We start from the raw sequence: 25,580 nt of genomic DNA, 5'->3' as shown, positions 1-25,580 counted from the left end.
CTTATTAATCTATCCATAAGTTGCATGTAAAAAGTTACTTTGTCCTCATTTGGAGCATTAAATTCCCAACACCATAGTCTTGACCCTGTACAGTTCAACTTCCACCTTAACAAATCTACCATGTTCATTACTCAATACAAGTTTTGGTTTTAGTTGGGGGTTAATATACAGAACAACTCCATTTCTTTTTAAAGGTCCTGCTAAAATGAATTCTTCACCCAAATTTTTATAAATCAAATATTTTATATCCTTGTTTCTAATATGAGTCTCTTGTAGGCAAATTATGTCTTGTCTTAATTTTTTTAAATAGTAAAAAAAAATTTCTTTTGGGGATCATTTGCTCCATTTATATTCCACATTAAACATTTGTAATCCATAATCAAGCCAAAAATTTAGAAGAGTCAATACCTGTAGCGCCTAATTCAGTATCATCTCATTCAGAGTCCTTTTGCATCTGTTGTGGTTTTTGTTTAGTCTCCTCCGCAACCTCCATTTGGACCGCTTCCAGTTCTCCTTTAATTCTGATAGGGATTTATTTCAGGAAAGTTATATCTGCATTATCAAACTTCAGCCTTGTATTAAAATGCTTTTGCAGAACCTGATCCCTTGTCTTTCTCTTCACAAAATGCACCAAGATATCACTTGGAACATTACTTGTTTTTGCAAATCTTGATTTTATTCTATAGACTTTATCAATCTCTGCCTCTGTCCTTCCCTCTTCCCAATCCAAAAAATTCGTCAGAGCTGGTATAATTCTTTCTCCAATATCTTCATCAGAGCTCTCTGGGCTAGCTCTAAATCTCAGACAAATTCTTTCTCTCTCAATTCCAACAGAACCAAATTGTCCAGTTCTGTCTCCAATTCTCTATCTATAACTTCTGTTTTACTCTCCTAAAATTTCCATCTTATCATTGCCTTGTTTTATATCTCCAGACATGTTTTACAGAATTTTCCATCTTACCAACTCTTTCTTCTATTTTTTTTTCAAAAGCTGTAAATTTATTTTCAGGTGATCCAGCTAGTTGATTATCAAGCTGATCAAATATATTCTGAAGTAAAACCAATGGAACTGATTTCTCTGCTGGCTGTTCTAAAGAGCCTCTTCTGCCCTCCAAATGTGCAGCCTTAAGTGTCGTCATGTTACAGTCCAGAAGTGAAAGTGTTAAACAAGGAAGAAGAAAAACAAACTTCCCCTCCTTTTGTGCCTTTGATGTTGTAATTGTAGGCACCCAGTCACATCTGCATCTCCATGGTTACAGTTGAATACTCAGTCTATTCAAGATACTTTTATCTTTTTTTTCCTGTGCCAGTTGTGACTTGGGTTAGCATAGTTTCACTTGTTATACTTCCATCAAACGTTATCAGTATTTATAGCATCATGAGTACCACTGTCGGATTTCTTTTTAGTGCATGGGGGTGACAGGGTCACTGCAAGAACAAGTTTTGCCTGGCTATTGAAACCAGCCAAGGCCTAATGAACGCCTCCCTTTATCTGTCATAGCAAAATGACAATAAAATTAACCTGCAACAGAGTTGCACTTTCAGAACAAACACATGGAATACTGGATACTGAAAGTATTTATTTCAAAGAAAGATGAACAAAGATGTACATTTTAGTAGTCTACAGTCACACCTCTTCTACTGTTCTTTCACCAAGCATTATTATACATGATCAAATTTGTGATAGTCTTGTTAATTTATTTTTGTGCAGATCCAGTTTCCCAAAGAGTAAATTCCTGTATGACCCTTCATCTTTTGTGTATTGACAATTTTTCATTAAACAGTCCTTGGCTCCAAAAATCCAGTTTTTGATCATACTTGCAAAAATATTCATTAGCTTTATTAGCTCTTGGATATGCTTTTCCTAGTAGCTATTTGTAATATTAATTTTTGTAGTAGCTGAGTATTTGTAATATTAAAAACTATTACAGTGTTTACAAATCTCTTGAAGTATTACAATACTGGAAAACATGTTAATCTAATGCTATTCTGCACTGTCTTCATTAAAACATAGCAGTCAGTATGGAAAAACTAGTTTATATTAGAAATGAGTTTTATGTTCTTATTATGGTAATGGAAAATTGATATGCTCATTAACATAAACAGATTTGATTCAAATGTAGTTATGGGAGAACTGCTCTGGTGTGAACTTAATTTTTTTATTAGGGTGATATCTTTATTCTGGGAGCTCAAGTTTAATATATAGTATTTCCTCCTCCAATTTTATTCCTGCAGCAACCATATGAGGTAGGTTGGGCTGTAAGGTTAACTTATAAATCATGTTAACTATATTGCACTTCTGCAGTAGCATCCCATATCTAACATAAGGGTTAGGGTTATAAAGGCACTGTAAAATCCTCTCTTTAGATCTTAACTGTGGGGAGTAGCTTTTTTAAAACTGAAAATAAAGGCTTAAATTTATTATTACTTTGTCTTCCACCTATTGGCTGAGAATTAGACTACTTTGGAGATTTGCAAATTACCTGAAACCCCCCTCCTCACTGATGTACAGTAATAATCATGATCCAATAATTTATCTTGCATAGTTTAGAATATTAACTACTGAAGAAAGGTTGTAGTTTTTTGCTGAAACTTCTATTCCTATAATTTTCATATTAAAACTAAGGTCTTGTGTCCCTTAATCTTCATGTCTCTTAAGATTTTTTGAATACCCTGTTCATAAATAGCAGAAAGAACATGTTACTCATTTGAGGAAAAAAAAAATAGACAAATGGATCTTCACATGGAACAAAATTTTCAAATCATTCCCCGGCTTTTAAATTCCTAACACTGACTCCTGAAATGGTTAACTCTTGAGGGTGCTCTCTTTTAAGCACAGTTCTTCCCAAACTCAGAGAGCTTTGAAAGGATCCCAAGGAATAAACAGGTCTATAAATGCATAGAACTGATATTTTTCAGAACAAGAAACTTAACAATTTTGCCCTCTAAAAATTAATTCAAAGTTCAGTGAAAGTGGTTTTAAAACTTTCAGCTTATATGGCTGTGGCCTCCCATGTCTTTCGTTTCATACTTTCCAGTCGTGATAGAGGTTGGAAATGTGTGGTTTTCTTGCTTCCATCTGTAGGCGAGGGGCCGTCTTTTTGGAAGTTCTTCATTAACTCCAGCAATTCGCGTTTTTCAAGTCCTGCCTGCTCCAAATCTTGGCGGTGTTGTCTTTCCGTTGCCATCAGAGTCTGTATTTTAGACATCATCTTGGACATTTGACTCTAAAAGGCATTTAAAGAGTTAATTTTATCATAAAGTATAGAACAATTGCCTATTGCTGAAAGAGACTGGCAAGTGTTGCATTTCCTGTCACACAATCATCTTCTTCCTTGTCCTGTAAGGACAGCAATGTGGTATTCTTAGGAACCACCTGCACAATCTTATCCAGGCATCAAATGTGAGGGAACAGTAAAGTTGAATGGTAGCAGCTAAGTTACCTTATCCTCTTCATTAAAGATCTGACCTGCCTACTTGATTAAGTTCAACAGAGGTTGGTTTTTTTGTTACTGTATTTTTGCTCCTTCAGAGTTTTGCCTCCTGGAATTAGATTTTCAAAAAAGTAGGTATTTAGGGACTAATAACTGGTAGCCAAAGTAAGTAAGGATATCTGAATAGTGCACATATGTTAGACCTGTGTAGCTTAGCAATTATCCAACTTGCCAGACAACTTTTAGAATGAGATTCATACTTCCCTGTTAAAGAAACTCACTTCAGGCTGTCATTCAGAGCCTTATCATGCCCAAATAGCTGCTGAGCAATCTGGATCCTGAGACTCAAGTTTTGACCTAGATAAGATGTGATATCATTCAATGTCAAGGCATTGTATCTTAGTTTTAAAACAGATCCAGCTATTCCCTTTCTCTATTTATCTCCACCTGCAATCAATTTTAATGGGGGGAAAAACTAAAAAAAAACATACTTGAAATCCTATATAGAAACTTATCCTTTTTGGCTTATTAGGCAATAAACCAAATCATTCTGACGATATCTTCACAATCCTATGAGAAACATAAATACTGAGCAAATTTTACTGCAATAAGTGACCTCTAGCAATGAAATGGAATCCAAGGAAGCACAGGTTTCAGGCACCTGGATTTCATGGATTCCTTTTTGAATCTATCCCCCTTTGTGAAATAAATTAGATCAATTTCCATGAACTATGCTTTCTCAAGTTCACAAAAAATGTAAGAAGGTAGGTAGCCCTAACATGTTTTAGGCTGAGTCCTTGATATTTTGAACACAGGAAGTATAATACCCATGCCAGAAGAAATTTGTTTTCAGTTTGTTTCTTTATTTCAAGCATTTATATAGCTGCCCAACTCAACCAACATGACTCTGGGTAGCATATAAAACAATTATGTGCCATCAAGTCATTGTCAACTCTCAGTGACATCATAAATGGATTTTCTCTATTCCTTCTTCAGATCTTCCAACAGTGCAACCTTCACCACTGTAACTGAGTCTATCTATCTTGCTGTTGATCATCCTCTTTCCTTCCACATTTCCCAGCATTACAGCCTTCTCCAAAGAGCTGGGTCTTTGCATAATATGTCTGAAGTATGATCATTTGAGTCTGGTCATTTGTGCCTCAAGTGAGAACTCTGGGTTGATTTGTTTGATGATCCAGTTGTTTGTTTTCTTGGTTGTCCATGGTATTCTCAGGAGTCTTCTCCAACACCAAAATTCAAGTGTCAGTACTCTTCCTATCCTGCTGAAAGTCCAACTTTCACTTCCATAGAATGTCACAGGAAATACAGTACTATTGCTTGCAGTATTCTGATTTTTGTAGGTGTAGATACATCATGGCATCTGAATATCTTCCAAAGCCTTAATGGCTGCTCTTCCAAATGCTAGTCTGTGGTGCGTTTCTTGACTACTCGTTCCAAGATGGTTGTTTCTAAAAGGCAGGAGCTATCTATCACTTTGGTATCTTCAGTGCCAATTCTACAGCTGGTACCTGTTGTCATAAATTTGGTCTTCAATTTTAGTCCCATTTCTTTCACTGTGCTCCTTGACTTTTATTATTACAGCTTGCAGACCCTTTGTTTTTTTGACTATCAGGACAGTATCATCAGCATAGTGCAGGTGATTGATATTTCTTCCCCCAGTTTTAAAACCACACTCATTTTCTTCCAATCCAGCTTCTCTTGCTATATATTCAGCATATAAATTGAATAAATAAGGAGAGAGTATACAGCCTTATCTTACTCCTTTGCCAGGTTTTGTCCATATTGCGATTTCCTGACCTGTATGCAGGTTCTGCACGAGGACGAGATGTTCTAGGATTCCCATTTTTTAAGCACATTCCGCAGCTTGACATGATTGACACAACTGAAGGGCTTTCTGTCACATACGGACTTCTTTTTCATATTCCTTAGTTCCTCAATTATCTAGTGTGCATCAACAATGTCTTGTGTTCTTTGGCCTTTTCCAAAGCCAGCCTGAATATCTGACATCTCTTTTTCCACATAAGGCTCTAATCTGCATTGGATGATCCTAAGCATTATTTTGCTAGCAGGTGAAATTAGGGATATTGAATGATAGTTCATACACTCTGTTAAGTTTCCTTTTTTCACTGCTGGAATATAGACTGACCTCTTCCAATCTCCTGCCTACTGTGTTGGTCTCCAGATTTATTGCCATAGGTTGGTTAGAACTTTTACTGATTCATCATCTGTTGTTGCTGTATTTCTCTGGGTATTCCATCAGTTCTATAGCCTTCTGACTTGGTAAGGAGTGCTGATCTAACTTCATCTTCCAATACTAGAGGTTCTTTTAAGTAGGGAATATCTTGTAAGGTATCTTGAATGTTCTGTATATTTCTTCCATCTTTGATTTTCTTTGAATCAGTTACTATCTGCCCATTGGCTCCTTTAGCATACCAATATGAGGTTGGAACCTCCTTCTGAGTTTAGAGATCTTTTGGAAGACTTTCCTTGTTTTTCTATGTTTGTTTCCATCTTTGATTTTCTTTACAGATGCTGTCGAAATACTGCTTCTTCTCTCTTCTAACAGCTCTAACTCTTTGATAAGTTCCTTTCTGAGATTTTTATCTTTCTTGGTTTTGGCTTCTCCTCTCTTTTTGGCAATTTTCATGGTTTGTTCTGACATTCAGTTTTTTATTCTGTTCCTTCATCTTTTGCAGTCTTTTCATATTCATCCTAAGTTCATTTCAGAGTTCCTCTAGTTCTGTCAATGAACTTCAAAGCAATTCCTGACGTTTTCCTTGAAAATGGTGGGTATATGCTTAAGATCATATTGTGGAAACTGGTTGGCTTTCTTCTTTTCCTTTAGCTTAACTTGGAAATGGCACATGAGCAGTACATTATCTGTTCCATAGTCAGCATCTGACCATGTCTTTGATACTATAACTGAGTTCCTCCACCTTTTAGTATTAATATAGTTAATTTGATTTCTAAGTACGCCATTTGGCGATGTCCATGAATACAGGCATTGTTTTGGTTGTTTGAAGACCCTATTAGCAATGAATCATTGGAGTGGCAGAAATTGATAAGTTAATCTCCTGCTTCATTCTGGTTTCCTAAGCCATACAGTCCAACTACATTTTCCTCTTTTGTGTTTCCAACTTTGGCATTCCAGTCTCCAATCACAAGCAGCACATCTTGCTTGCATGTTCTGTTAATTTCAAATTGAACTGGATCATAGAAGTGATCAACCTCCTCTTCTGCATTGGTGGCTAGAACATAAACTTAAATGATTGGCATATTAAAGGGTTGTACACAGAGTCTAATCGATATTATTCAGTCATTGACTGCATTGTAGCCAAGTACTATTCTTGCTATACCCTTCGTAAGTATAAAAGCAACAGCATTTCTTCTGTTTTTCACATCCTGAGTAATAAACGGTGTGATTTTCTGATCGAAAGTATCCGATCCCAGTCCATCTCATTTTGCTGATGCCTAAGATATCATTCTGTAGTTGTTTAATCTTTCACTGTGTTGAGCTTTCCCGTGTTCATGCGTCTTATGTTCTATGTTCCCATTGTAATTCTATTGTTGCAAGTTCAGATTTTCTCTTCTGTATGACGTCAGCAACAAGACATTCCAAAAGCTTTAATCTAGCCACATTATAAACACCATTAATACTCCAAAAGGTCCTCAGCTCTTCCTCAGTAGCATGTTGAGTACCATATGACCTGAGGGGTCTATCATCCAGCACTATGTTGTCAATCATATTTTCTACTTATGTGGGGTTTTTTTTTGGTAAAATACAGGAGTGGTTTACCATTACCTTTTCTTGTGTAGTATGAATTGATGCCTTTGCCATTGTCACTAAAGTGATCATCAGCCTTCAGCATCTTCCTATATTGCTGCTGCCTAATATAGATGCCTGCTGGCTTTAGCAGGGCAGCTGAAATGACCTTCACACCTTGGGCGACATTGTTGGGAATATATACCCTTAGCATAAATTCCTGGCATTCTTTGGTCATCTCTCAGAACGCCCTCCTCCCCCTGCCACAATGAGGCAGCACAATAGGTCTTGGAGGGAACAGCAAAATAAATATTAAAACAAAAAGAAAAAACAAAAAAACCCCACCCCACCCCTCCCCCCAAACCCAACCATATATTATTAAAAGATAAACCCAGATGTGCAAAATGGTGAATTGAACAGAATGTATTAAAACAGTGGTGGACCCTGCTCACCTGAACCCAAATGCCTAAGGAAAGAGTCGGGTCTTGATCACTTTTCTAATGGCCAGCACAGGTGGTGCCATTGTATGATGGAAGGAAGATCATTCCAGAGAGCAGGAGCAGCCACTGAAAAGTCACACTTCCTAGGCTCCATAAGATGAGAATTCTTAAATGAGGGGACCTGGAGCATGCTGTCCCAATGGGAAAGTATGGAGCAGGCAGATTTTTTGGGGAGCAGGCAGTCCCACAAGTCCTATGCCACGTAGGGCTTGGTCCTATGCCACATGGGGCTTTATAGGTGATAATCAGCACTTTGAATTGCAGCTGGAAGCCTATTGCCTACAGCATGCAGAGTAGCAATGACATATGGCGTCATTGCCATACCTGTGCCGCTGCATTCTGGACCAACTGAAGCTTCCTGGTGGCCTTAGAGGCCATGGCAGCTAGCATGACAATAGCTGAAAGTTATTACAAACAATAAGCATTCTATACTACTTAGTGAATGTTGCTCTCATCAGATCGAAGAGCCAAGGCAAAGCAAGCTTTACAGCAATTTGGAACCAACTTGATATTTCTTTTGTTTTTAAAAAATGGGGCATGCAATAAGCATTCTCCAAGTTACTTTTGGGGAGAATTCATAAATCAGCAGAAAAGAAAGTTATTTCATGCTTTTAAATGGTTGGACCTCAGCATAGAGTAAAGCAGTCAGAACACCAGACCACTAACAATAGTCTAAATTTGCTACTAGTAGCAAGAGACAATACAGTTACCTTAAGTTCTTCAATTTCATTTTGCAAAAAACTCTCTTTTTGCACCATGTGTCTCCTCTGAGAATCTAAGCGAGACTGCATCTCATGTTTTGCTTCTTCCATTTGGTAGATCATCTCTGATCTTAAAAAAAGAAAGTGCATTCTCTTTTATTAAGCCTGATAAATTTAACTTGCAGTTTGAAAATCTGAAATAATCCCTTATTAGCTATTTTGACAGTACTTCAACTGTCAAGAGTTTTATCAGCTTGTCAAATTTCTTCATGCTTAACGACCTTTAAGTAACTGTCTAATTCCCCTTTGACAAGTGGTGTTGTTTCCAGCAGACACTAAACAAAATATTACAGATTTTCCAGAACCAACAGTTTCTTTGTCTTTGGCAATAAGTCACTGACCCTTACGCAGAGCACTAGATTCAATGTTAGGGCCTAGTCTAAATTGGCAGTTTGCTAAGAATTTAACAATTGCTCCCCAAATATAGATGCACTGGGAAACAAGCAATAACATCAGATCAGGATGCAGGGATCTGATCAAAATCACAGCATTACTAATTGGAGGTTACCCCATATTTGCTCTTGTTTTATCATAGGCATCAAATCACCAATGCTGATTTTATCTTGTAGACAATTTGTAAAAAAATCAGTGATCCAAGGAAAATGGACAGTGTTTGTCTCTCCACAAACAAACATGATTTGTACTGTTTTGGTGTCACTTGGTTGGACAGGGGATTATATTACTTTACAAAACAGTGCTGGTTTACAAAAAACGTTTTTTTTAAATACTTTCCTCCTGACTATAGTCACATCGTCTTGAAACAATTAGTTCCAGGAGGAAAACTCTTATTGTTGGCACCAATGAGAACTTACAGATGCAGCCAAAAGTATTGGTATCCCTTCTCTTTCCCCCAAAGAATCCCCATTTGACATGAAGTAAGTTGAAACTGATATAGGTAATAGTACTATAACTGCATCCACCATTCTTTATTCCATAGTCCACCGAGCAGGCATTTTGCTTTTGACGTATGACTTAACATATTCTCATACAGTAAATAATAAAACAAATGAAAATGGCATGGACACAATTATTGGTATCCCTAACCTAGTATTCTGTAGCACACTCTTTTGAGGCAATAACTGCAGTCAAGGGCTTTCAATAGCTCTGAACAAGATTTCTACTCTTCTTAACTGGCAATTTGTCCCACTCTTTTTGAGCAAACTGCTTCGGTTCTGTTAGGTTTGATGGGTTCCTTCTCCCAACTGTTGAGTTTCAGCTCTTTCCATAGACGTTCTATTGGATTCAGATCAGGGCTCATAGCATGGCACTTCAGAACAGTCCAACATTTGCTCTTCAGCCTTTCTTGGGTTCTCTCAGATGTTATGTTTTGGGTCATTATACTGCTGTGTTTCACTCCATAATGCCTTGATAATCTTCTGATTTCATTGTGCCCTGCACAGATTTGAGGCACCTGGTGCTGGAGGCAGCAAAGGAACTCCATAACATTAAGGAGTCTCCTCCATGTTTCACAGTAGGGATGGTGTTCTTTTCTTTAAAAGCATCATTTTTTTCTTCCGTGAACACAGAGCTGCAGTGACTTACCAAAAAACTCTGCTTTTGTTTCATCTGTCCAAAGGACATTCTCCCAGGAGGACTGTGGCTTGTCAACATGCGTTTTAGCAAACCTCAGTCTGGAATTTTTGTGTCTGTCTTTCAGAAGTGGGATCTTCTACCCCGGAGGCCACTTTCAGTCAGTGATGGATGATGCGACTTGGTATTGTTCTACTTTGGTCTTAGCAATCGGCCAGAATCTGTTTTGAGGTTTTCCTTGGTTCTTTCTCCACCATTCAAACTATCCTTCTGTTCAATCTGGGACAATTTTCCTTTTGCGGCCATGTCTGGGGAGGTTGGCTATGGTCCCATGGCCCTTAAACGTCTTGATAATATTAACAACTGTAGTCCCAAGAACATGAAGCTCTTTTGAGATGATTTTGTAGCCTTTACCTTTACCATGCTTGGTATTAGTTTCTTCCTTTCTCCTCAGACAACTCTCTGCTTTTCTTTCTTTTGTCCATGTTCACTGTGCTGTACACAATGACACAAAACGTCTGAGGGAGTACTTTTTCTCCATTCAAATAGGCTCAGTGACTGATTAGGAGATTGAAGGTACCTGTGATACTAATTAAATAGTCTGCTTGAGAGATCACTAAAATCCAATAATGTCTTTTAACTTCTAAAGGGTACCAGTAATTATGTCCATGCCATTTTCATTTGTTTTATTCTTTACAAGAATATGTTAAATCATACATCAATAGCAAAGTGTCTGTACTGTGGAATAAAAAATGGTGGATGCCATTTACTTATGTCACTTTCAACTTTGAATTGAATTAGCCATTCAGTTGTATCTGACCCTTGGTGATTCCATAAGCCATCCCTCTCCATGATTTCCGATCTTGTACAGCTTCTTTCAGTTGCTTTATATTTTGGCCTGTGTCTGCTTTGATTACATTCAACCAGCACGTTCTTTGGCGTTGTCTTTTGCCACTGACCGTTCCAAGCATAACGTCTTTCTCCAACGATGTTGATCTCCTGACATGACCGAAGTAATTAAGTCTAAATTTTGTTATTTTTCCTTCTAGTGACATGACTGGTTTTATGTGCTTCAACACTTATTTGTTATCTTTGCAGTCCAAGGATGCGCAAGAGCCTCCTCCAACACCAGAGTTCAAACAAATCAATTTTCCTTCTATCCAACTTTTTTATCATCCAACTTTCACAGCCATATGTAGTTACGGGGAACACAATAGTGCGGACTAGTCTAAACTTAGTCATCAAGCTGACATCCTTGTTTTTCCAAATTTGATTCATACTCATCACTGTTGTGTGACCCAGCATGATTCAGCATTTAATTTCTTGGCTACATTCGCCATTTTGATTGACCAGTGATCCTAAAAAGGTGGATTCTTCCATGTATTCTACCTCCTCTCCATCAATTACTATTTTGATGTTTCCATTCCTTGCAGTTGTCATGAGTTTGGTTTTTTTGATATTCAGGAAGAGGCCAAACTTCTCACTTTCTTCTTTGAGTTTCATGATTAGGTGCTTTAGGCCTTCCTGGGTTTCTGAGAGGAGGGTTGTATCACCCGCATATCGAAGGTTATTGATGTTTCTTCCGCCAATTTTTACCCCAATTTTTGATTGGTCTAGCTCCAGTTTCCTGAACATCACTTTGGCATACAAGTTGAATAAGAAAGGTGACAGAATGCAACCTTGTTGCACCCCTTTCTTGATCTTGAACCAATCAAGTGTCTCCATATTGAGTTCGTACAGTGGCTTCTTGATGTACATACAGTGATTTTACCAACTTCATCAAAGATAGTGGCACCCCAAGATCCGCTAGGGCTCCCCATAGTTTGTCATGGTCAACACAATCAAAAGCTTTCCTGTAGTCGATGAAGCACATATAAATGTTCTTTTGAAATGTGTGACATTTTTCCATTATCCACTGTATGTTTGCAATGTGATCACGGGTGCCACAACCCTGTCTGAAACCAGCTTGGGCATCTGGCAGTTCCCTTTCGATGATTGGAGCCAGGCATTGTTGTATGATTTTCAGTAGAATTTTGCTAGCATAAGATATGAGAGCAAGAATGCGGTAGTTGGAACACTCCTTTGAGTGCCTGAATCTTTTTGATTAGTGCAAAAGCATTTCTAGTGTGTCCTTTTGTATAATCTTCCTCTAATTGTTTGCAACGCTTCTCCCAGTAAACTTCACTATCTTTCCTTGCTGCCCTTTGGAAATCAGCATTCAGTCTTCTTACTTCTTCATGATTGCCCACTGCTTTAGCTGCCTTTCTCCTCTCGGCTATTCAGATGGTATTCTCTGGCAGCCACCTACACCTTTTCTCTGCCTTCTTGCGTGGTATGTAATCATCTGCTGTGCCAATGATAAGCAATTTAACTTCCTGCCATCGTTCATCAGGCATTTTCTCAGCAGTGTCTAGAACTTCAAACCTATTTTTAACTTCAATTGCATACGTGGAAGGAATTTTGGTGACGTCAAACTTTTTTGGTGGTGGTGTCCTCTTGATGTTACAGAATTTGACTTTGATCTTGGCCACCGGCAGTTCAATTCTGATTGTCATTATGCAATCGTTTACCATGGAAAAGCTTTCTACTGCTTGGGCCATTTGTTTGCTTGCAATGCATGCCACTCCATTCCTATCCGTGTTGTCATGTCTTGAGTAATAGATGGTAAATTCTTCGGACTGAAAATAGCCGTTGTCTGTCCAGTGCAATTCACTAATGCCAAGGAGGTCAATTTTTAACCTGACCATTTCTCGTTTTACAATATCTAATTTACCTTGGCTCATTCCTCTGACATTCCAAGTTGCTATTCGTTGTATTTTCAAGCAGTGTTGACCCTTGTTTTCCCTATCGGTAGCATCAACACCTGAGGTTCCTACTGGATTTGCCTCGGGCGCGTCATAAAACCCAGAGCTACTTGCTAGAGGTCCTTGCTCTTCCCCAGTCATTTGTTGGGTACCTTTTGGCCTGAGGGTCTCACCATTGGGCACCATATCGAAATCATTTGAGAGCCTTTTCATGGAACTTTCTTGGCAAAATTTTTTACAAGGTAGGTTGCCAGGTCTTTCCTTAACCCTCCCCATTTGTCCAGGCTTGGGACCAGCATGTACACTTGGCTGAACAAGTGTACATGGCTCGGTTCAGTTTCAACTTACTTCATGGTAATTTGGGATTCTTTGGAAAAAAAGTGGAGGGGTACCAATACTTTTGGCTGCGTTTGTGTATCTTAAAGCCAAAAGCAATAGTTTTGGAAGAAAGAATTAAACCCACTTTCTCCATACAATATTTGTGGTGGGGAGCTCAATAAATACTATTTATAATAAAATATGATTTCTCAAGCTCCAAATGATTTGTGTAGTTTAGCCCTCTTCCCTAGGTATTCTACAAAAGCTCTATTAACATTATACACAATAAACATTTGATTAACATAGTATGAAAATGTCTTTGTCAATGGTGTACAATGATTCATTTGTTACATTTATATCCTGTCTTTCCTCCAAGTACTCAAAGCAGCTTATGTAGGAATCTTCTTTCATTTAACCCCTACAATAGCAAGCCATGAGATAGGCTGAGTTGAAGGAGAGTGACTTGTGCAGTCACCGAGTTTCCATGGCTGAAGATAGATTTGAACTGTGGTCCTAGCTAACACCTTAACTATTATATTTATTTTTTTAATTTTAATTTTATTTTTATTTTTATCCCACCTTTATTATTTTTATAAATAACTCAAGGTGGCGATAATACCTAATTCTCCTGCCTCCTCCTATTTTCCCCACAACAACCCTGTGAGGTGGGCTGGGCTGAGAGAGAGTGTCTGGCCCAAGGTCACCCAGCCGGCTTTCAGGCCTAAGGTGGGACTAGAACTTCCAGTCTCCTGGTTTCTAGCCCGTTGCCTTAAATAGAATAGAATAGAATAGAACAGAATAGAATACTTTATTGGCCAAGTATGATTAGACATACAAGGAATTTGACTTTGGTGCAAGAGCTCTCAATATATTTACATAACATCAAAAATAAACAATAGTAAAGCAATGTTATTTACTAAAACTATACAATCAAGAAAGAAAAAAAATTGAAGGAAAATAATACTACGGCTATTATCTAACACACACTCATATTTAAAGGGAGAATTAAGGGACAGTATATTGCATCTGTTAACCACTAGACCAAACTGGCTCTCGGTCTTCTTTTTTTTATACCCAGTCTTTTTTAAGGACAAACATTTCTGCTAAACAGAAACACATGAATGATTAGAATAGGTAGGTCTTTAATCCATGAGGCTCCAACCGTTGTTTAGATGAAACAGAAAAGAGAACCAATTCTTTTCTTCCATTTAGTTTAGTATCTGATTCCTGCTAGTTCAAAATAAACAAAGATACATAACTGCCATAAATACTGCCTGTATGTGGGGGTCTGCATGCACAGCCATATTATCCCATGTTGCATCCATGCATTTGCATGCAGAGACAACTTGGGACAATCTTCAAAGCAGCTCTGTAGGCCTTCCAAATTATATGCCTGCTTCAAAGCCTCAAGGAGCTTCAGCAGTGCTAACATTCTTTACAAAGTACTTCTTTCCAAAGAGGTAATATTTTCTATAAGATGGTAAACCAAAAAGACCATATAGCTTTGAGGTCAAATCTAGCTGTGAATAAGACCATATTCTACCAAGTAGTGGGCAGTAAATCTATTGTTTCAAGCAAAATACAACTGATTGGCAATAAACACTGTTCCAGCTATGAAACTGACTTTACTAGGAATTAGCACCTGGAGACTGAAATTGCTGTAGCCTTAGTTTCCTTTTGATGTCTTTTTGCTAATCAACTGATTCTCAGATATTCAGAAACACTTGCAGAATCATATAATGATTAAGTTAGGAACTAGGGCTTGCAACAGTTGACTATCAGGCAAGAGGGTACAAATTTACCTGAGTAACTCTAGTTCAGTTCTCAGCTCTGCCACACAGTTGTGCTGGGCATCTCCAGCACTGAGCATGGTATATCCACAGCCATTGGGGCATTCACGACTCCGAAATTCACACACTACCAAGTGGTTATCTAAGTTACGCCGTTCAACTTGGAGCGGACAACCTGAGTGAAAAGAAGATGGGTGGAAACAGAAGAAGCAATTTTATATCTAATATTGTAGACAACAGGAATAATTTCCTTATCAAGGCATTCTGACTCAGAGAAAATTTTGAGTGATAGTGAAAAAGGTGTTCAGTTCTTCAGCACAGTTAGGAAACCTATAGCCTCTAGAAGTAGTCCCAGCCACTATGGCCAATATTCAGTAATGAGAAGTTCTGTAATCCCATAACATCAGGAAAGCCCTTGGTTGCTCATCCCTGATCTAACACATGGAGAAGCAGCCTGTCTCTCAAACATTAAGTGACAAATGGGAAGAAAGACCCATTAGTTGCCCTCCAGTTTCATGAAGGCTGATGTCAGCTCCTCATGGATTCTGTTTGATTCAGCAAGGTGAAAAGAAATTAACTTGCCCAGAAAGAGAAAAATTGAACTCAAGAAAGGTCATGTAATAGTGAGCACCAAATTCTGGAGGTCCCATCTAGTTTAGGTAATAAAAATGGGGTTTACCATCTCTATATAAAACATCTCTGCCTTTTACCTACCACTATTTGAACAGGGTATCTGTCTGTATTCGCACTCGTGTTCATGTCGGCCAATAGATTCTAGGGAACAGACTATTTCACAGCCACTCTCTCTGTTTCTGCAGTGAAGCTGAAGTCGATTAAGATCATTCCTCATGTACCTGCATAAAGAAATTATTGTCACTCTTGCAGGACCATTAGATGCTTCACTTTCATAAAATATGTTTCCTTGGAATTTTCTTTGAGCAATAGGGGAAAAAATACTTTAAAAATGGAAAACTCACTTTTTCTTTTGTTGAATGACCAGGGGAAATAAACCAGGGAAAAAATTGGAAACGGATTATGAAATCTTTCCTAATACAGGTAGCCTTCATTATCTATGTTTCCATTACATGCAATTTTGAATAGCTACTAAAAAGAGGCCAAACCTCATTATACACAATAAAGATTTACACATATCCCGTTTTTAATTTGTTTTTTTTTAACATTTTATACATTTGCAAAATAGCAGACAGGCTTTTGCAGAGTATTAATTTTTTTATGGTCTCCTTATTTGCTATTTTGTTATCTGCAGTCTCAAGGCTGGAACAGAATCCTGCAGATAATCAGGGCCTCCTGTATTTTTATTGTAATTATACTGTATTATATCAATAGGTAGGAAGTTTAAAGATTCCAATATATTCTTGGAGGCAGAGGAGAGAGGTGAGTTTTTTTGGTCTAATCTTAATTTTTGACAGTGGGTTGTCTGAAATTCATAGTCATCTTCCTTTGGGGAATAAAATGATTAAGACATGACTCCATATGTGGAAATATTCACAACAAAAATAGCAAACATACAAAAGTTGTTGTGACCCCAATTCTGTACAGTTTGAAGTACTCTTGGACAGTGTCAGAAGAAGGGAGGAAAATCCACTTTAACACTGCTACAATTAAGGACAACTACAGAGTATCTTGTTAATAGATGTGGGATGAGATAAAGTCAATGGGAAGGAAGGAAGGGAGGGAGGGAGGGAGGGAGGAGTCCAAGACACGTTTGTGCTATGTTTAGATGCAAGCAGAGAAAGTCTATTGTTTCCCAGAATTGCTGCTTTTTAGTCTTTCCCTTATGCATCTTACATTAAATACCATCCCTTAACTGCATGTGTCCCCACTGTTAATTTTTTATTTCCAAATGTAACGATGACATCTGAATCAAGAAGTAACACTGAACCTCTGGCCATCCTGAGCCTGTCAATATAACATACCCACTTTATCAGGTTTAGTCCAACCACTGCTTTAACACAAGAATGAGAAAACCTTTATTGCTGGAATTATACCTATTCTCTCTCTCTCTCTTTCTGAGGTAGGAGGAGAAGCAAAAATTATTGGCCACGTTTTCCTTTTTTTGCAGTTTGAGAAGATTTAAGTAAAACATGTGCTTACCTAGCAAAGCTTAGTTTAAAAAAAAAGGGAGGGGGGAATTCCAGGAAGTAGTTGTGTGTGTATGGTCCTATTCAGGGCAACCAGGTGGCAATTTCCGAAAGCTCTAGAATGCCTGTCCAGAAATCTTCTTTTTCAAGGGAAAGTGACTCAGAAGTCCTCTCCAAGGATAGCTTTAAGGCACTTTCACAATCCCATTTTATGAGGAAAAGCAGCTGCAAATAGGAAAATGGCCCAAACCAAACCCCTGCCCTGTACAGCCACTAATGCTGGATCAGGACTAGGCGTTGTGGCCAGTGGCCCCACACCTGTAAAGTGGTCGAAGGACGGACAAATCAAGGAGCTGGCGATCCTCTGGGCAGCTGTTGTGTTGAACGAGCCATCCATGGATGCAGGAAGTGCAAAAGGCATGTTCGCAAGGAGCTTGCAGAGGCTCCTGAAGCACATCTCGGCAGATGCAACAAAGCAGCCCTTCATTAACATAACCAACGAAGCGCTCCACATCATATCCCATTTTCTCAAAGACGGTTAACCTACTACGGGAATGAAATGCAGCATTAGCCACAAGCAGAGAGTAGCCACTTCTCACGTTGCCTTCAAAAATCAAAGTGTTGTCTCGGGGACATCACCTCTGCATCTTTACAAAGCAACTTGCTTTCCAAGTTTTAAACAGCCCTTGCATACCAAAAGGACACTTAGCAGATTTGAAGGTAAGATACTTTTACTCATATAGAACCTCTTATGCATGAAAATCTCTTCAAGTCACTGAATAAACTTCGAAATTGCAGTATGTACTTAAGCCAACAGCATGGCTAAAAAATGGAATATGATAAAATGAATTACGTAAAGAATTTGAAGGAGAACACTGAAACAACATAGCTGGAAGGAGGAAACTGTCTTGTCTTCCTATCTGTCTTAAGGAGAAAGAAACAGGTTACTAAGAAAGCATCTATGATCTAATGAGCCAATCAACGAGATAAAGGGCCATCATATACTGCCTCACTGACTCATACACACACCTCTGGCCTAGGAAGAGGACAGAAGTAAGAGATACAGAATATATATTTATTTACATTTCAAGGCTGCCCAGCTCTTCAATGACTCTGGGCAGCTTACAATGTTTTTTAAAAAAGGAAACAATACATATAAAAAGGATACAGCTGACCAGAAGAACAAACACTCAGACTGAACTGACTTAACTAGAATGGAATACACAATCACCTTAAGCCAATGCCTGGGAGAACAAACAGGTTTTGAGTAATTTACAGAATGTCGTAAGGGTGGGAGCTGTACGAATCTCTGGGCAGATATCGTTCCAGAGGGCAGGAGCTGCAAGATGACAGTTTAATAAACAGGACCTGGAAGACACCCACTAATGTCTACAATACGTTTGCTCATTTTTATTCTTTCTATCCCAACAGACTGCTGAAAATATTATGTGAAGGAGCTCAAAACTATCTGCCTCTCTGTTCATCAGCAGGATAATTCTCCAAAAACTGAACAAAACAGGACTATATTTGGTGGTGGAGCTGCAAAAGAAAGACTGAAATGTAAAATGGGTTCTGGGTTGCAAAGATTAAAATTGGGGAGGGGGGAGGAATCCCTGAATGAAACCCTATGGGAGAATTGGGCAATGGCTCAGAATGGTCCTAACAACTCCCTCTAAGCCCCCTACCTCTTCCTTCCCAGTCATGTGACCCAGAGCAGCACTCTCAAGAGGCTGGGAAGAATTCCAGAAACCATGCTTTCTCCTAGGAGAGTGTTAGAGGCTCAAAATGTATGAATCTAAACCGATACTGCTTTAAATGACTTTGCCTGTATGTGAAAGTTGCAGTTATTTCCAGTTACAGTAATCAGAATTTTGACTGAAGGTCTCTAGTGCAAACAGAATGAAAAGCCAAATAAATCTAAGTGGAAATAAGAACTGTTATTTGTAGCATCTTACATACTGTATGTGGACTTTATTGGAGATCAACACATCACTGCTATGTCAGAAAACGGGTCTGTGCAGGGGAAAGTAAAATAATTGAAAAAAACTCCCACATTAAAGTGTAATAACCTACTTCCATATAATCTGATTCAGCAATATTCAGCTGTAAAATAAACATTCTGACTTATTAGCCTGAACAAATAAGCTCTCTCAGAATGATATATACAGTCCACCTTCCCTTAAGCATTCAGAGCAGGGAAATGCATATTATGTAATGCTTCCATGTACAGTGTTGTACATGACTTTCATCCTTTGTCTTGGAGGGGGCGGTTGTTGTTGTTTATTCGTTTAGTCGCTTCCGACTCTTCGTGACTTCATGGACCAGCCCACACCAGAGCTTCCTGTCGGTCGTCAACACCCCCAGCTCCCCCAGGGATGAGTCCGTCACCTCTAGAATATCATCCATCCATCTTTCCCTTGGTCGGTCCCTCTTCCTTTTGCCTTCCACTCTCCCTAGCATCAGCATCTTCTCCAGGGTGTCCTCTCTTCTCATTATGTGGCCAGAGTATTTCAGTTTGGCCTTTAATATCGTTCCCTCAAGTGAGCAGTCTGGTTTTATTTCCTGGAGGAGGGACTGGTTTGATCTTCTTGCAGTCCAAGGCACTCTCAGAATTTTCCTCCAACACCACAGTTCAAAAGCATCGATCTTCCTTCTCTCAGCCTTCCTTATGGTCCAGCTCTCGCAGCCGTATGTTACTACGGGGAACACCATTGCTTTAACTATGCGGACTTTTGTTGTCAGTGTGATGTCTCTGCTTTTAACTATTTGATTGAGATTTGTCATTGCTCTTCTCCCAAGGATTAAGCGTCTTCTGATTTCCTGACTTCAGTCAGCATCTGCAGTAATCTTCACACCTAGAAATACAAAGTCTTTCACTGCTTCTACATTTTCTCCCTCTATTTGCCAGTTATCAGTCAAGCTGGTTGCCATAATCTTGGTTTTTTGAGGTTTAGCTGCAAGCCAGCTTTTGCACTTTCTTATTTCACCTTCATCATAAGGCTCCTCAGTTCCTCTTCACTTTCAGCCATCAAAGTGGTATCATCTGCATATCTGAGATTGTTAATGTTTCTTCCAGAGATTTTAACTCCAGCCTTGGATTCCTCAAGCCCAGCTTGTTGCATGATGTGTTCTGCATACAAGTTGAATAGGTAGGGTGAGAGTATACAGCCCTGCCGTACTCCTTTCCCAATCTTAAACCAGTCCGTTGTTCCGTGGTCTGTTCTTACTGTCGCTGCCTGGTCGTTATACAGATTCTTCAGGAGGCAGACAAGATGACTTGGTATCCCCATACCACTAAGAACGTGCCACAATTTGTTATGGTCCACAGAGTCAAAGGCTTTAGAATAGTCAATAAAACAGAAATAGATGTTTTTCTGAAACTCCCTGGCTTTTTCCATTATCCAGCGGATATTGGCAATTTGGTCTCTAGTTCCTCTGCCTTTTCTAAACCCAGCTTGTACATCTGGCAATTCTTGCTCCATGAACTGCTGAAGTCTACCTTGCAGGATCTTGAGCATTACCTTACTGGCATGTGAAATGAGTGCCACTGTTCAATAGTTTGAACATTCTTTAGTGTTTCCCTTTTTTTGGTATGGGGATATAAGTTGATTTTTTCCAGTCTGATGGCCATTCTTGTGTTTTCCAAATTTGCTGGCATATAGCATGCATTACCTTGACAGCATCATCTTGCAAGATTTTGAACAGTTCAGCTGGGATGCCGTCATCTCCTGCTGCCTTGTTATTAGCAATGCTTCTTAAGGCCCAATCAACCTCACTCTTCAGGATGTCTGGCTCTAGCTCACTGACCACACCGTCAAAGCTATCCCCGATATTGTTATCCTTCCTATACAGGTCTTCTGTATATTCTTGCCACCTTTTCTTGATCTCTTCTTCTTCTGTTAGGTCCTTGCCATCTTTGTTTTTGATCATACCCATTTTGGCCTGGAATTTACCTCCAATGTTCCTAATTTTCTGGAAGAGGTCTCTTGTCCTTCCTATTCTATTGCCTTCTTCCACTTCCGTGCATTGCTTGTTTAAAAATAATTCCTTATCTCTTCTGGCTAACCTCTGGAATTTTGCATTTAATTGGGCATATCTCCCCCTATCACTGTTGCCTTTTGCTTTCCTTCTTTCTTGGGCTACTTCTAGTGTCTCAGCAGACAGCCATTTTGCCTTCTTGGTTTTCTCTTTCTTTGGGATGTATTTTGTTGCCGCCTCCTGAACAATGCTGCCAACTTCTGTCCAGAGTTCTTCCAGGACCCTATCTACTAAGTCCAGTCCCCTAAATCGATTCTTCACCTCCACTGCATATTCCTTAGGAATATTAGTGAGCTCATGTCTAGCTGATCTGTGGGTCTTCCCTAATCTCTTTAGTCTGATCCTAAATTGTGCAAGAAGAAGTTCGTGATCTGAGCTACAGTCAGCTCGAGGCCTTGTTTTTACCGACTGTACAGATGTCCGCCACGTTTGGCTGCAAAGGATGTAATCAATCTGATTTCGGTGTTGTCCATCTGGTGAAGTCCATGTATAAAGCCGTCTCTTAGGTTGTTGGAAGAGAGTGTTTATGCAGAGTGAATTGTCTTGGCAAAATTCTATCAGCCTACGTCCTGCTTCGTTTTGTTCTCCCAGGCCATACTTACCTGTAATTCGAGGTGTCATTTGACTGCCCACCTTAGCATTCCAGTCTCCTGTGATGAAAATAACATCTCTTTTAGGTGTGTTGTCCAGTAAGTGCTGGAGGTCTTCATAGAACTGCTCTACTTCAGCTTCTTCAGCATTTGTGGTCGGGGCGTATATTTGGATCACTGTGATGTTAGATGGCTTGCCCTGAATTCGAATTGAGATCATTCTGTCATTTTTTGGGTTGTATCCAAGCACTGCTTTAGCCATTTTACTATTAATTATGAAGGCTACTCCATTTCTTCTGTGGTCCTCTTGTCCACAGTAGTAGATCTGGTGGTCATTTGATGTGAAGTGGCCCATTCCAGTCCATTTCAGTTCACTGACGCCCAAAATGTCTTATCTTTAATCTTGACATCTCACCAATAACCACATCCAATTTGCCCTGGCTCATAGATCTTACATTCCAGGTTCCAATGGCGTGTTGATCCTTAGAACATCGGATTCGCCGTTCACCACCAGCACCGTCGGCCGCTAGCCGTCCTTTCGGCTTTGAGCTAGCTGCGTCATCACGTCTGGGGCTAGTTGAGCTCATCCTCTGTTCCTCCCCAGTAGCATTTTGACCATCTTCCGACCTGGGGGTCTCATCTTCCGATGGTATACCGACATATCTCTGGTTGTACTGATCCATTGAGTTTTCACGGCAAGAATACTGGGGTGGGTTGCCATTACCTTCCCCAGGGATCGCATTTAGTCTGACCTCTCTGTCATGACCTTCCCGTCTTGGGTGGCCCTTCACGGTTTAGCTCATGGCATCATTGAGGTGCTCAAGCTCCAGCACCACGACAAGGTAACGATCCTTTGCTGAAGGGAGGGGGTGGGGATTTCTCTATTTTTACACAATGTATATCGTTTATGATTTATCCTAATCAAGCATAAAGTCTTGGGGAGCTCAGCAGAGAAGTTTCTGCTTCATCCCCATCTTAGCTCCACCCCCTCCTACATTTTCTATTTACTGCTGACAAAGATCTTGAGATAAGAACACAGTCGAGGCCATACAGGAGATTTATTAATAGCATCTTTGCTAATGACATGTTTTAGGGGCAGCTGTGACATAGCAACAAGAAGCCTTATAGCTATTAATTTTACCGTGGCATATACATTCATGGACTGCAGCCTCCTTTTTCAGGTGCTGATATGTTATTTCAGTTAGCAATAATGAGCTCTATACAAAGATACAAAAGTAATACAGCTTACCTGAACCTGATAATCTCCAGATGTTTTGTGGCTACAATTTCAGTTCAGACAGAAACCCTGGCTGGAAGACTGGGAGTTCTTAAGACAACTGGAGGGCTGCTAGAATAGGAAAAATGAAATGAGACATGGAACCAAAAGCATAGGAAATAACGGAGGTACAGTTCATCTCTATAAAGTTCACTATTTAAAGTTACAGAAAGTATCTAAAATCTGTAGTTTCATTAAAAATGAAGTATTGGAGCACATTACAGATCAATAGAAGCATTGTGGCATTAACTTTTATGGACTGGGTACCACTGAACCAAATGCAGAAATATAATTCTCAAGTGAGAATTCTATACAGATATAGAAAAGAAATCCTCAAGGACAGAGACATAGAGCCATGAAAATGCAATTTGGTTTAAAAATAATCAATCTTATGACATCATTTGTATCTTAAAAGAGCACCACAGGCCTCTTATGGATTTGGCTGCAACAGAGCCCCCCTCCCCTGAGAGCTGCTAACTTCATGCATTCAACAATGTCAATCTAGTGCAGTGTTTTTCAAACTTGGCTGCTTAAGATGGGTAGACTTCAACTCCCAGAATTCCCCAAACAGCAGCAAGTCCACACATCTTCAAGCAGCCAAGTTTTAAAAACACTGATCTAGTGCCTGAAAATTTATGCCACAACCCACCTGTTCTTAAGATGTAAAACTCGTTTTTATTTGCCACTCACCAACATACCCAGTCCACTTTTGCAAATCTGCTTCATCCTTTTTTTACTGCATATAGAGAATACTACATTTCTTAAAAAGAGGAGAACTATGTTTCCCAGAAATTCCCCTACCCATGTAGTCAGCCTGCCCTGCCGTTCCTGTGCAAGGCTGCCCACCTCCCATCTACTCCGCGTCCCACCCCTTCGATCCAGGTCCAACTCCTGAGTATGTGACGTAGCACCCACCTCGCAGCCAGGAGGAGAAAAGCAGAGAAAGGTTCTACCGACCTCTATATACGTACCTTCTCATTGGTCCAGGTCTAGTAGAACATAGAGTGCCAACTATAGAGTCGTGTATAGAGTCGTGCAGATATTTACCTTCAGAGTTTGTCTTCGATGAAACAGCAGACAGAGGAACTAGATTCTGGCAACCTGCAGTACCATCGTAGGTTGCTTTTTTCCATCCTCCGGTTGTTTTCCACGTTTCTCCATGCACTCAAACGGGCGCAGATGGGGAAACTCATTCTTCATTTTGTCTTTACAACCACCCTGTGAGGTAGGCCGGGCTAAGACACCATGACTTCCCTAAACTCGTTCAGTTTAAACTTCATGAACTTCGTGGTCACGTGGATACCTTAACGAGGGTCTCAAAATACACACCTACACAGAGGAGAAAAAAAAAATAATTTAAGTTTTAATTCTGAATGGACTTGCTGAAGCCTATAGTAGTGGCTAAATCTTTTAAACTTTCGAGTCCAAACCGAGAGAATGAATAAGAGGAATAAAAGAAACCAGGAAGTTTCCCCTCTCAATGTTTTCTCTTCAACTGCATAGCTCTGTATTTTTTATGCAAATAACGTTTTTTAGCTCTCTCCCTGAGATCTTTCTCTGAGCTATTTCTTCGCCTTGATTCCATCGCTGCAGTAATTTCTGTGAAAGTAAACAAGGAGTAAACAGAGGCATTGTTCCGACAGTATGTTCGATGATTGTCTACAGTCCGACCCAGAACCTATGGGCGAAGATAGATCGCCATCTTGAAGGCGTCCGGGACACCAGCAGAGCATGCACAGTACAGATTCTCCCCCCCTGGTATCAGAACTGGGCTGAGGCGGCAAATGCCCGGCAGAGATTATTGCGCATGCGTATTAGAGCGAGACGAGGCCACGGGGAGGAATACGGAACTGAAAAGCTTATGACTATGTGCGCATGCGATGCAGAACGAGTGGCTAGTTGGAGGAGAGTCGTAAGCTGTATGGCGGGACAATTAAACTGCAGTGTAAGTCCGGTTTTCCGTTGGGCGCGGTAGAAAGCGGGTATCGTTAGGGATAAAGGAGCTGCTACAGGTCCTTCATTCTCGGGGTCTTATGATGTGGAATATTCTGTGCGTACTCTGACTATATCCAGGTTGGATTCTTTTTTCACATTTGTATTTTTGAAACTGCATTTGAAAAGCAGTCTGCATGTTCTCAGAAGCCTTTGGTTCTTTGATCTACCTTATTATGGCAGTTTCATATTTCATATTACGGCCACTTTAAAAAATAGTTAAAACCTTACAAGAATGAGGTCTATTAAACATTTCATTAGATAATTTTATTGGGCAGAATGTTACAAAAAGCAGGGCGTGGGCATGGAAAATGTTGATCTGAGCATAATCACGATTGCTTTGCTCATACCCAGAGGCATATTGTTGTTAAAAATGGGCAAGAAAGAGTATTGGACTGACCCAGACACCTTGAGCTTCCTTCAAGTAAATGCCAGGTTAATGGTGCCTGTATGAGAATCATATTTATGCCACACATTTTATTGTAGCACTGCACCCCAACCCTGCAGGATGCACATTCCAAGGATCATTAACACTAATGACTGCAATGAAATTTGCAACAAATAATTAAGCAAACATATAAACACAATGCAGAAACCAAACTGGATGATGGGAAAAAAACCCCACATCCACCTGGTTCCTGACATGATTTGCTTGGAATTC

General features: G+C 39.6%; 1 protein-coding gene across 3 annotated transcripts; it reads right to left on the bottom strand.

Annotated features, from left to right (window-relative positions):
* Positions 1–1,563: 1,563 nt before the first annotated feature.
* On the bottom strand, positions 1,564–23,944 carry LOC134494366 (RING finger protein 151-like). 3 transcript variants are annotated; one of them, XM_063299496.1, is made up of 7 exons: positions 23,797–23,944; positions 22,901–22,999; positions 17,342–17,566; positions 15,636–15,775; positions 14,934–15,096; positions 8,429–8,549; positions 1,564–3,227 (listed from the first exon to the last, which is right to left on the bottom strand). In XM_063299496.1, exons 3-7 carry the CDS (start codon positions 17,545–17,547, stop codon positions 2,994–2,996), a joined length of 864 nt encoding a protein of 287 aa, XP_063155566.1. In that variant the 5' UTR covers positions 17,548–17,566; positions 22,901–22,999; positions 23,797–23,944; the 3' UTR covers positions 1,564–2,993. The 3 variants fall into 3 exon arrangements, with proteins under 3 accessions (XP_063155566.1, XP_063155567.1, XP_063155565.1); XM_063299497.1 differs by lacking the exon at positions 23,797–23,944 and adding an exon at positions 23,729–23,748; XM_063299495.1 differs by lacking the exon at positions 23,797–23,944 and adding an exon at positions 23,618–23,711.
* Positions 23,945–25,580: the final 1,636 nt, after the last annotated feature.

The sequence above is a fragment of the Candoia aspera genome, chromosome 3 (genome assembly GCF_035149785.1).
Source record: "Candoia aspera isolate rCanAsp1 chromosome 3, rCanAsp1.hap2, whole genome shotgun sequence".
Classification (NCBI taxonomy): domain Eukaryota; kingdom Metazoa; phylum Chordata; class Lepidosauria; order Squamata; family Boidae; genus Candoia; species Candoia aspera.
Note: the sequence above shows the minus strand (reverse complement) of the source record. Positions and strands in the feature narration are given on the sequence as shown.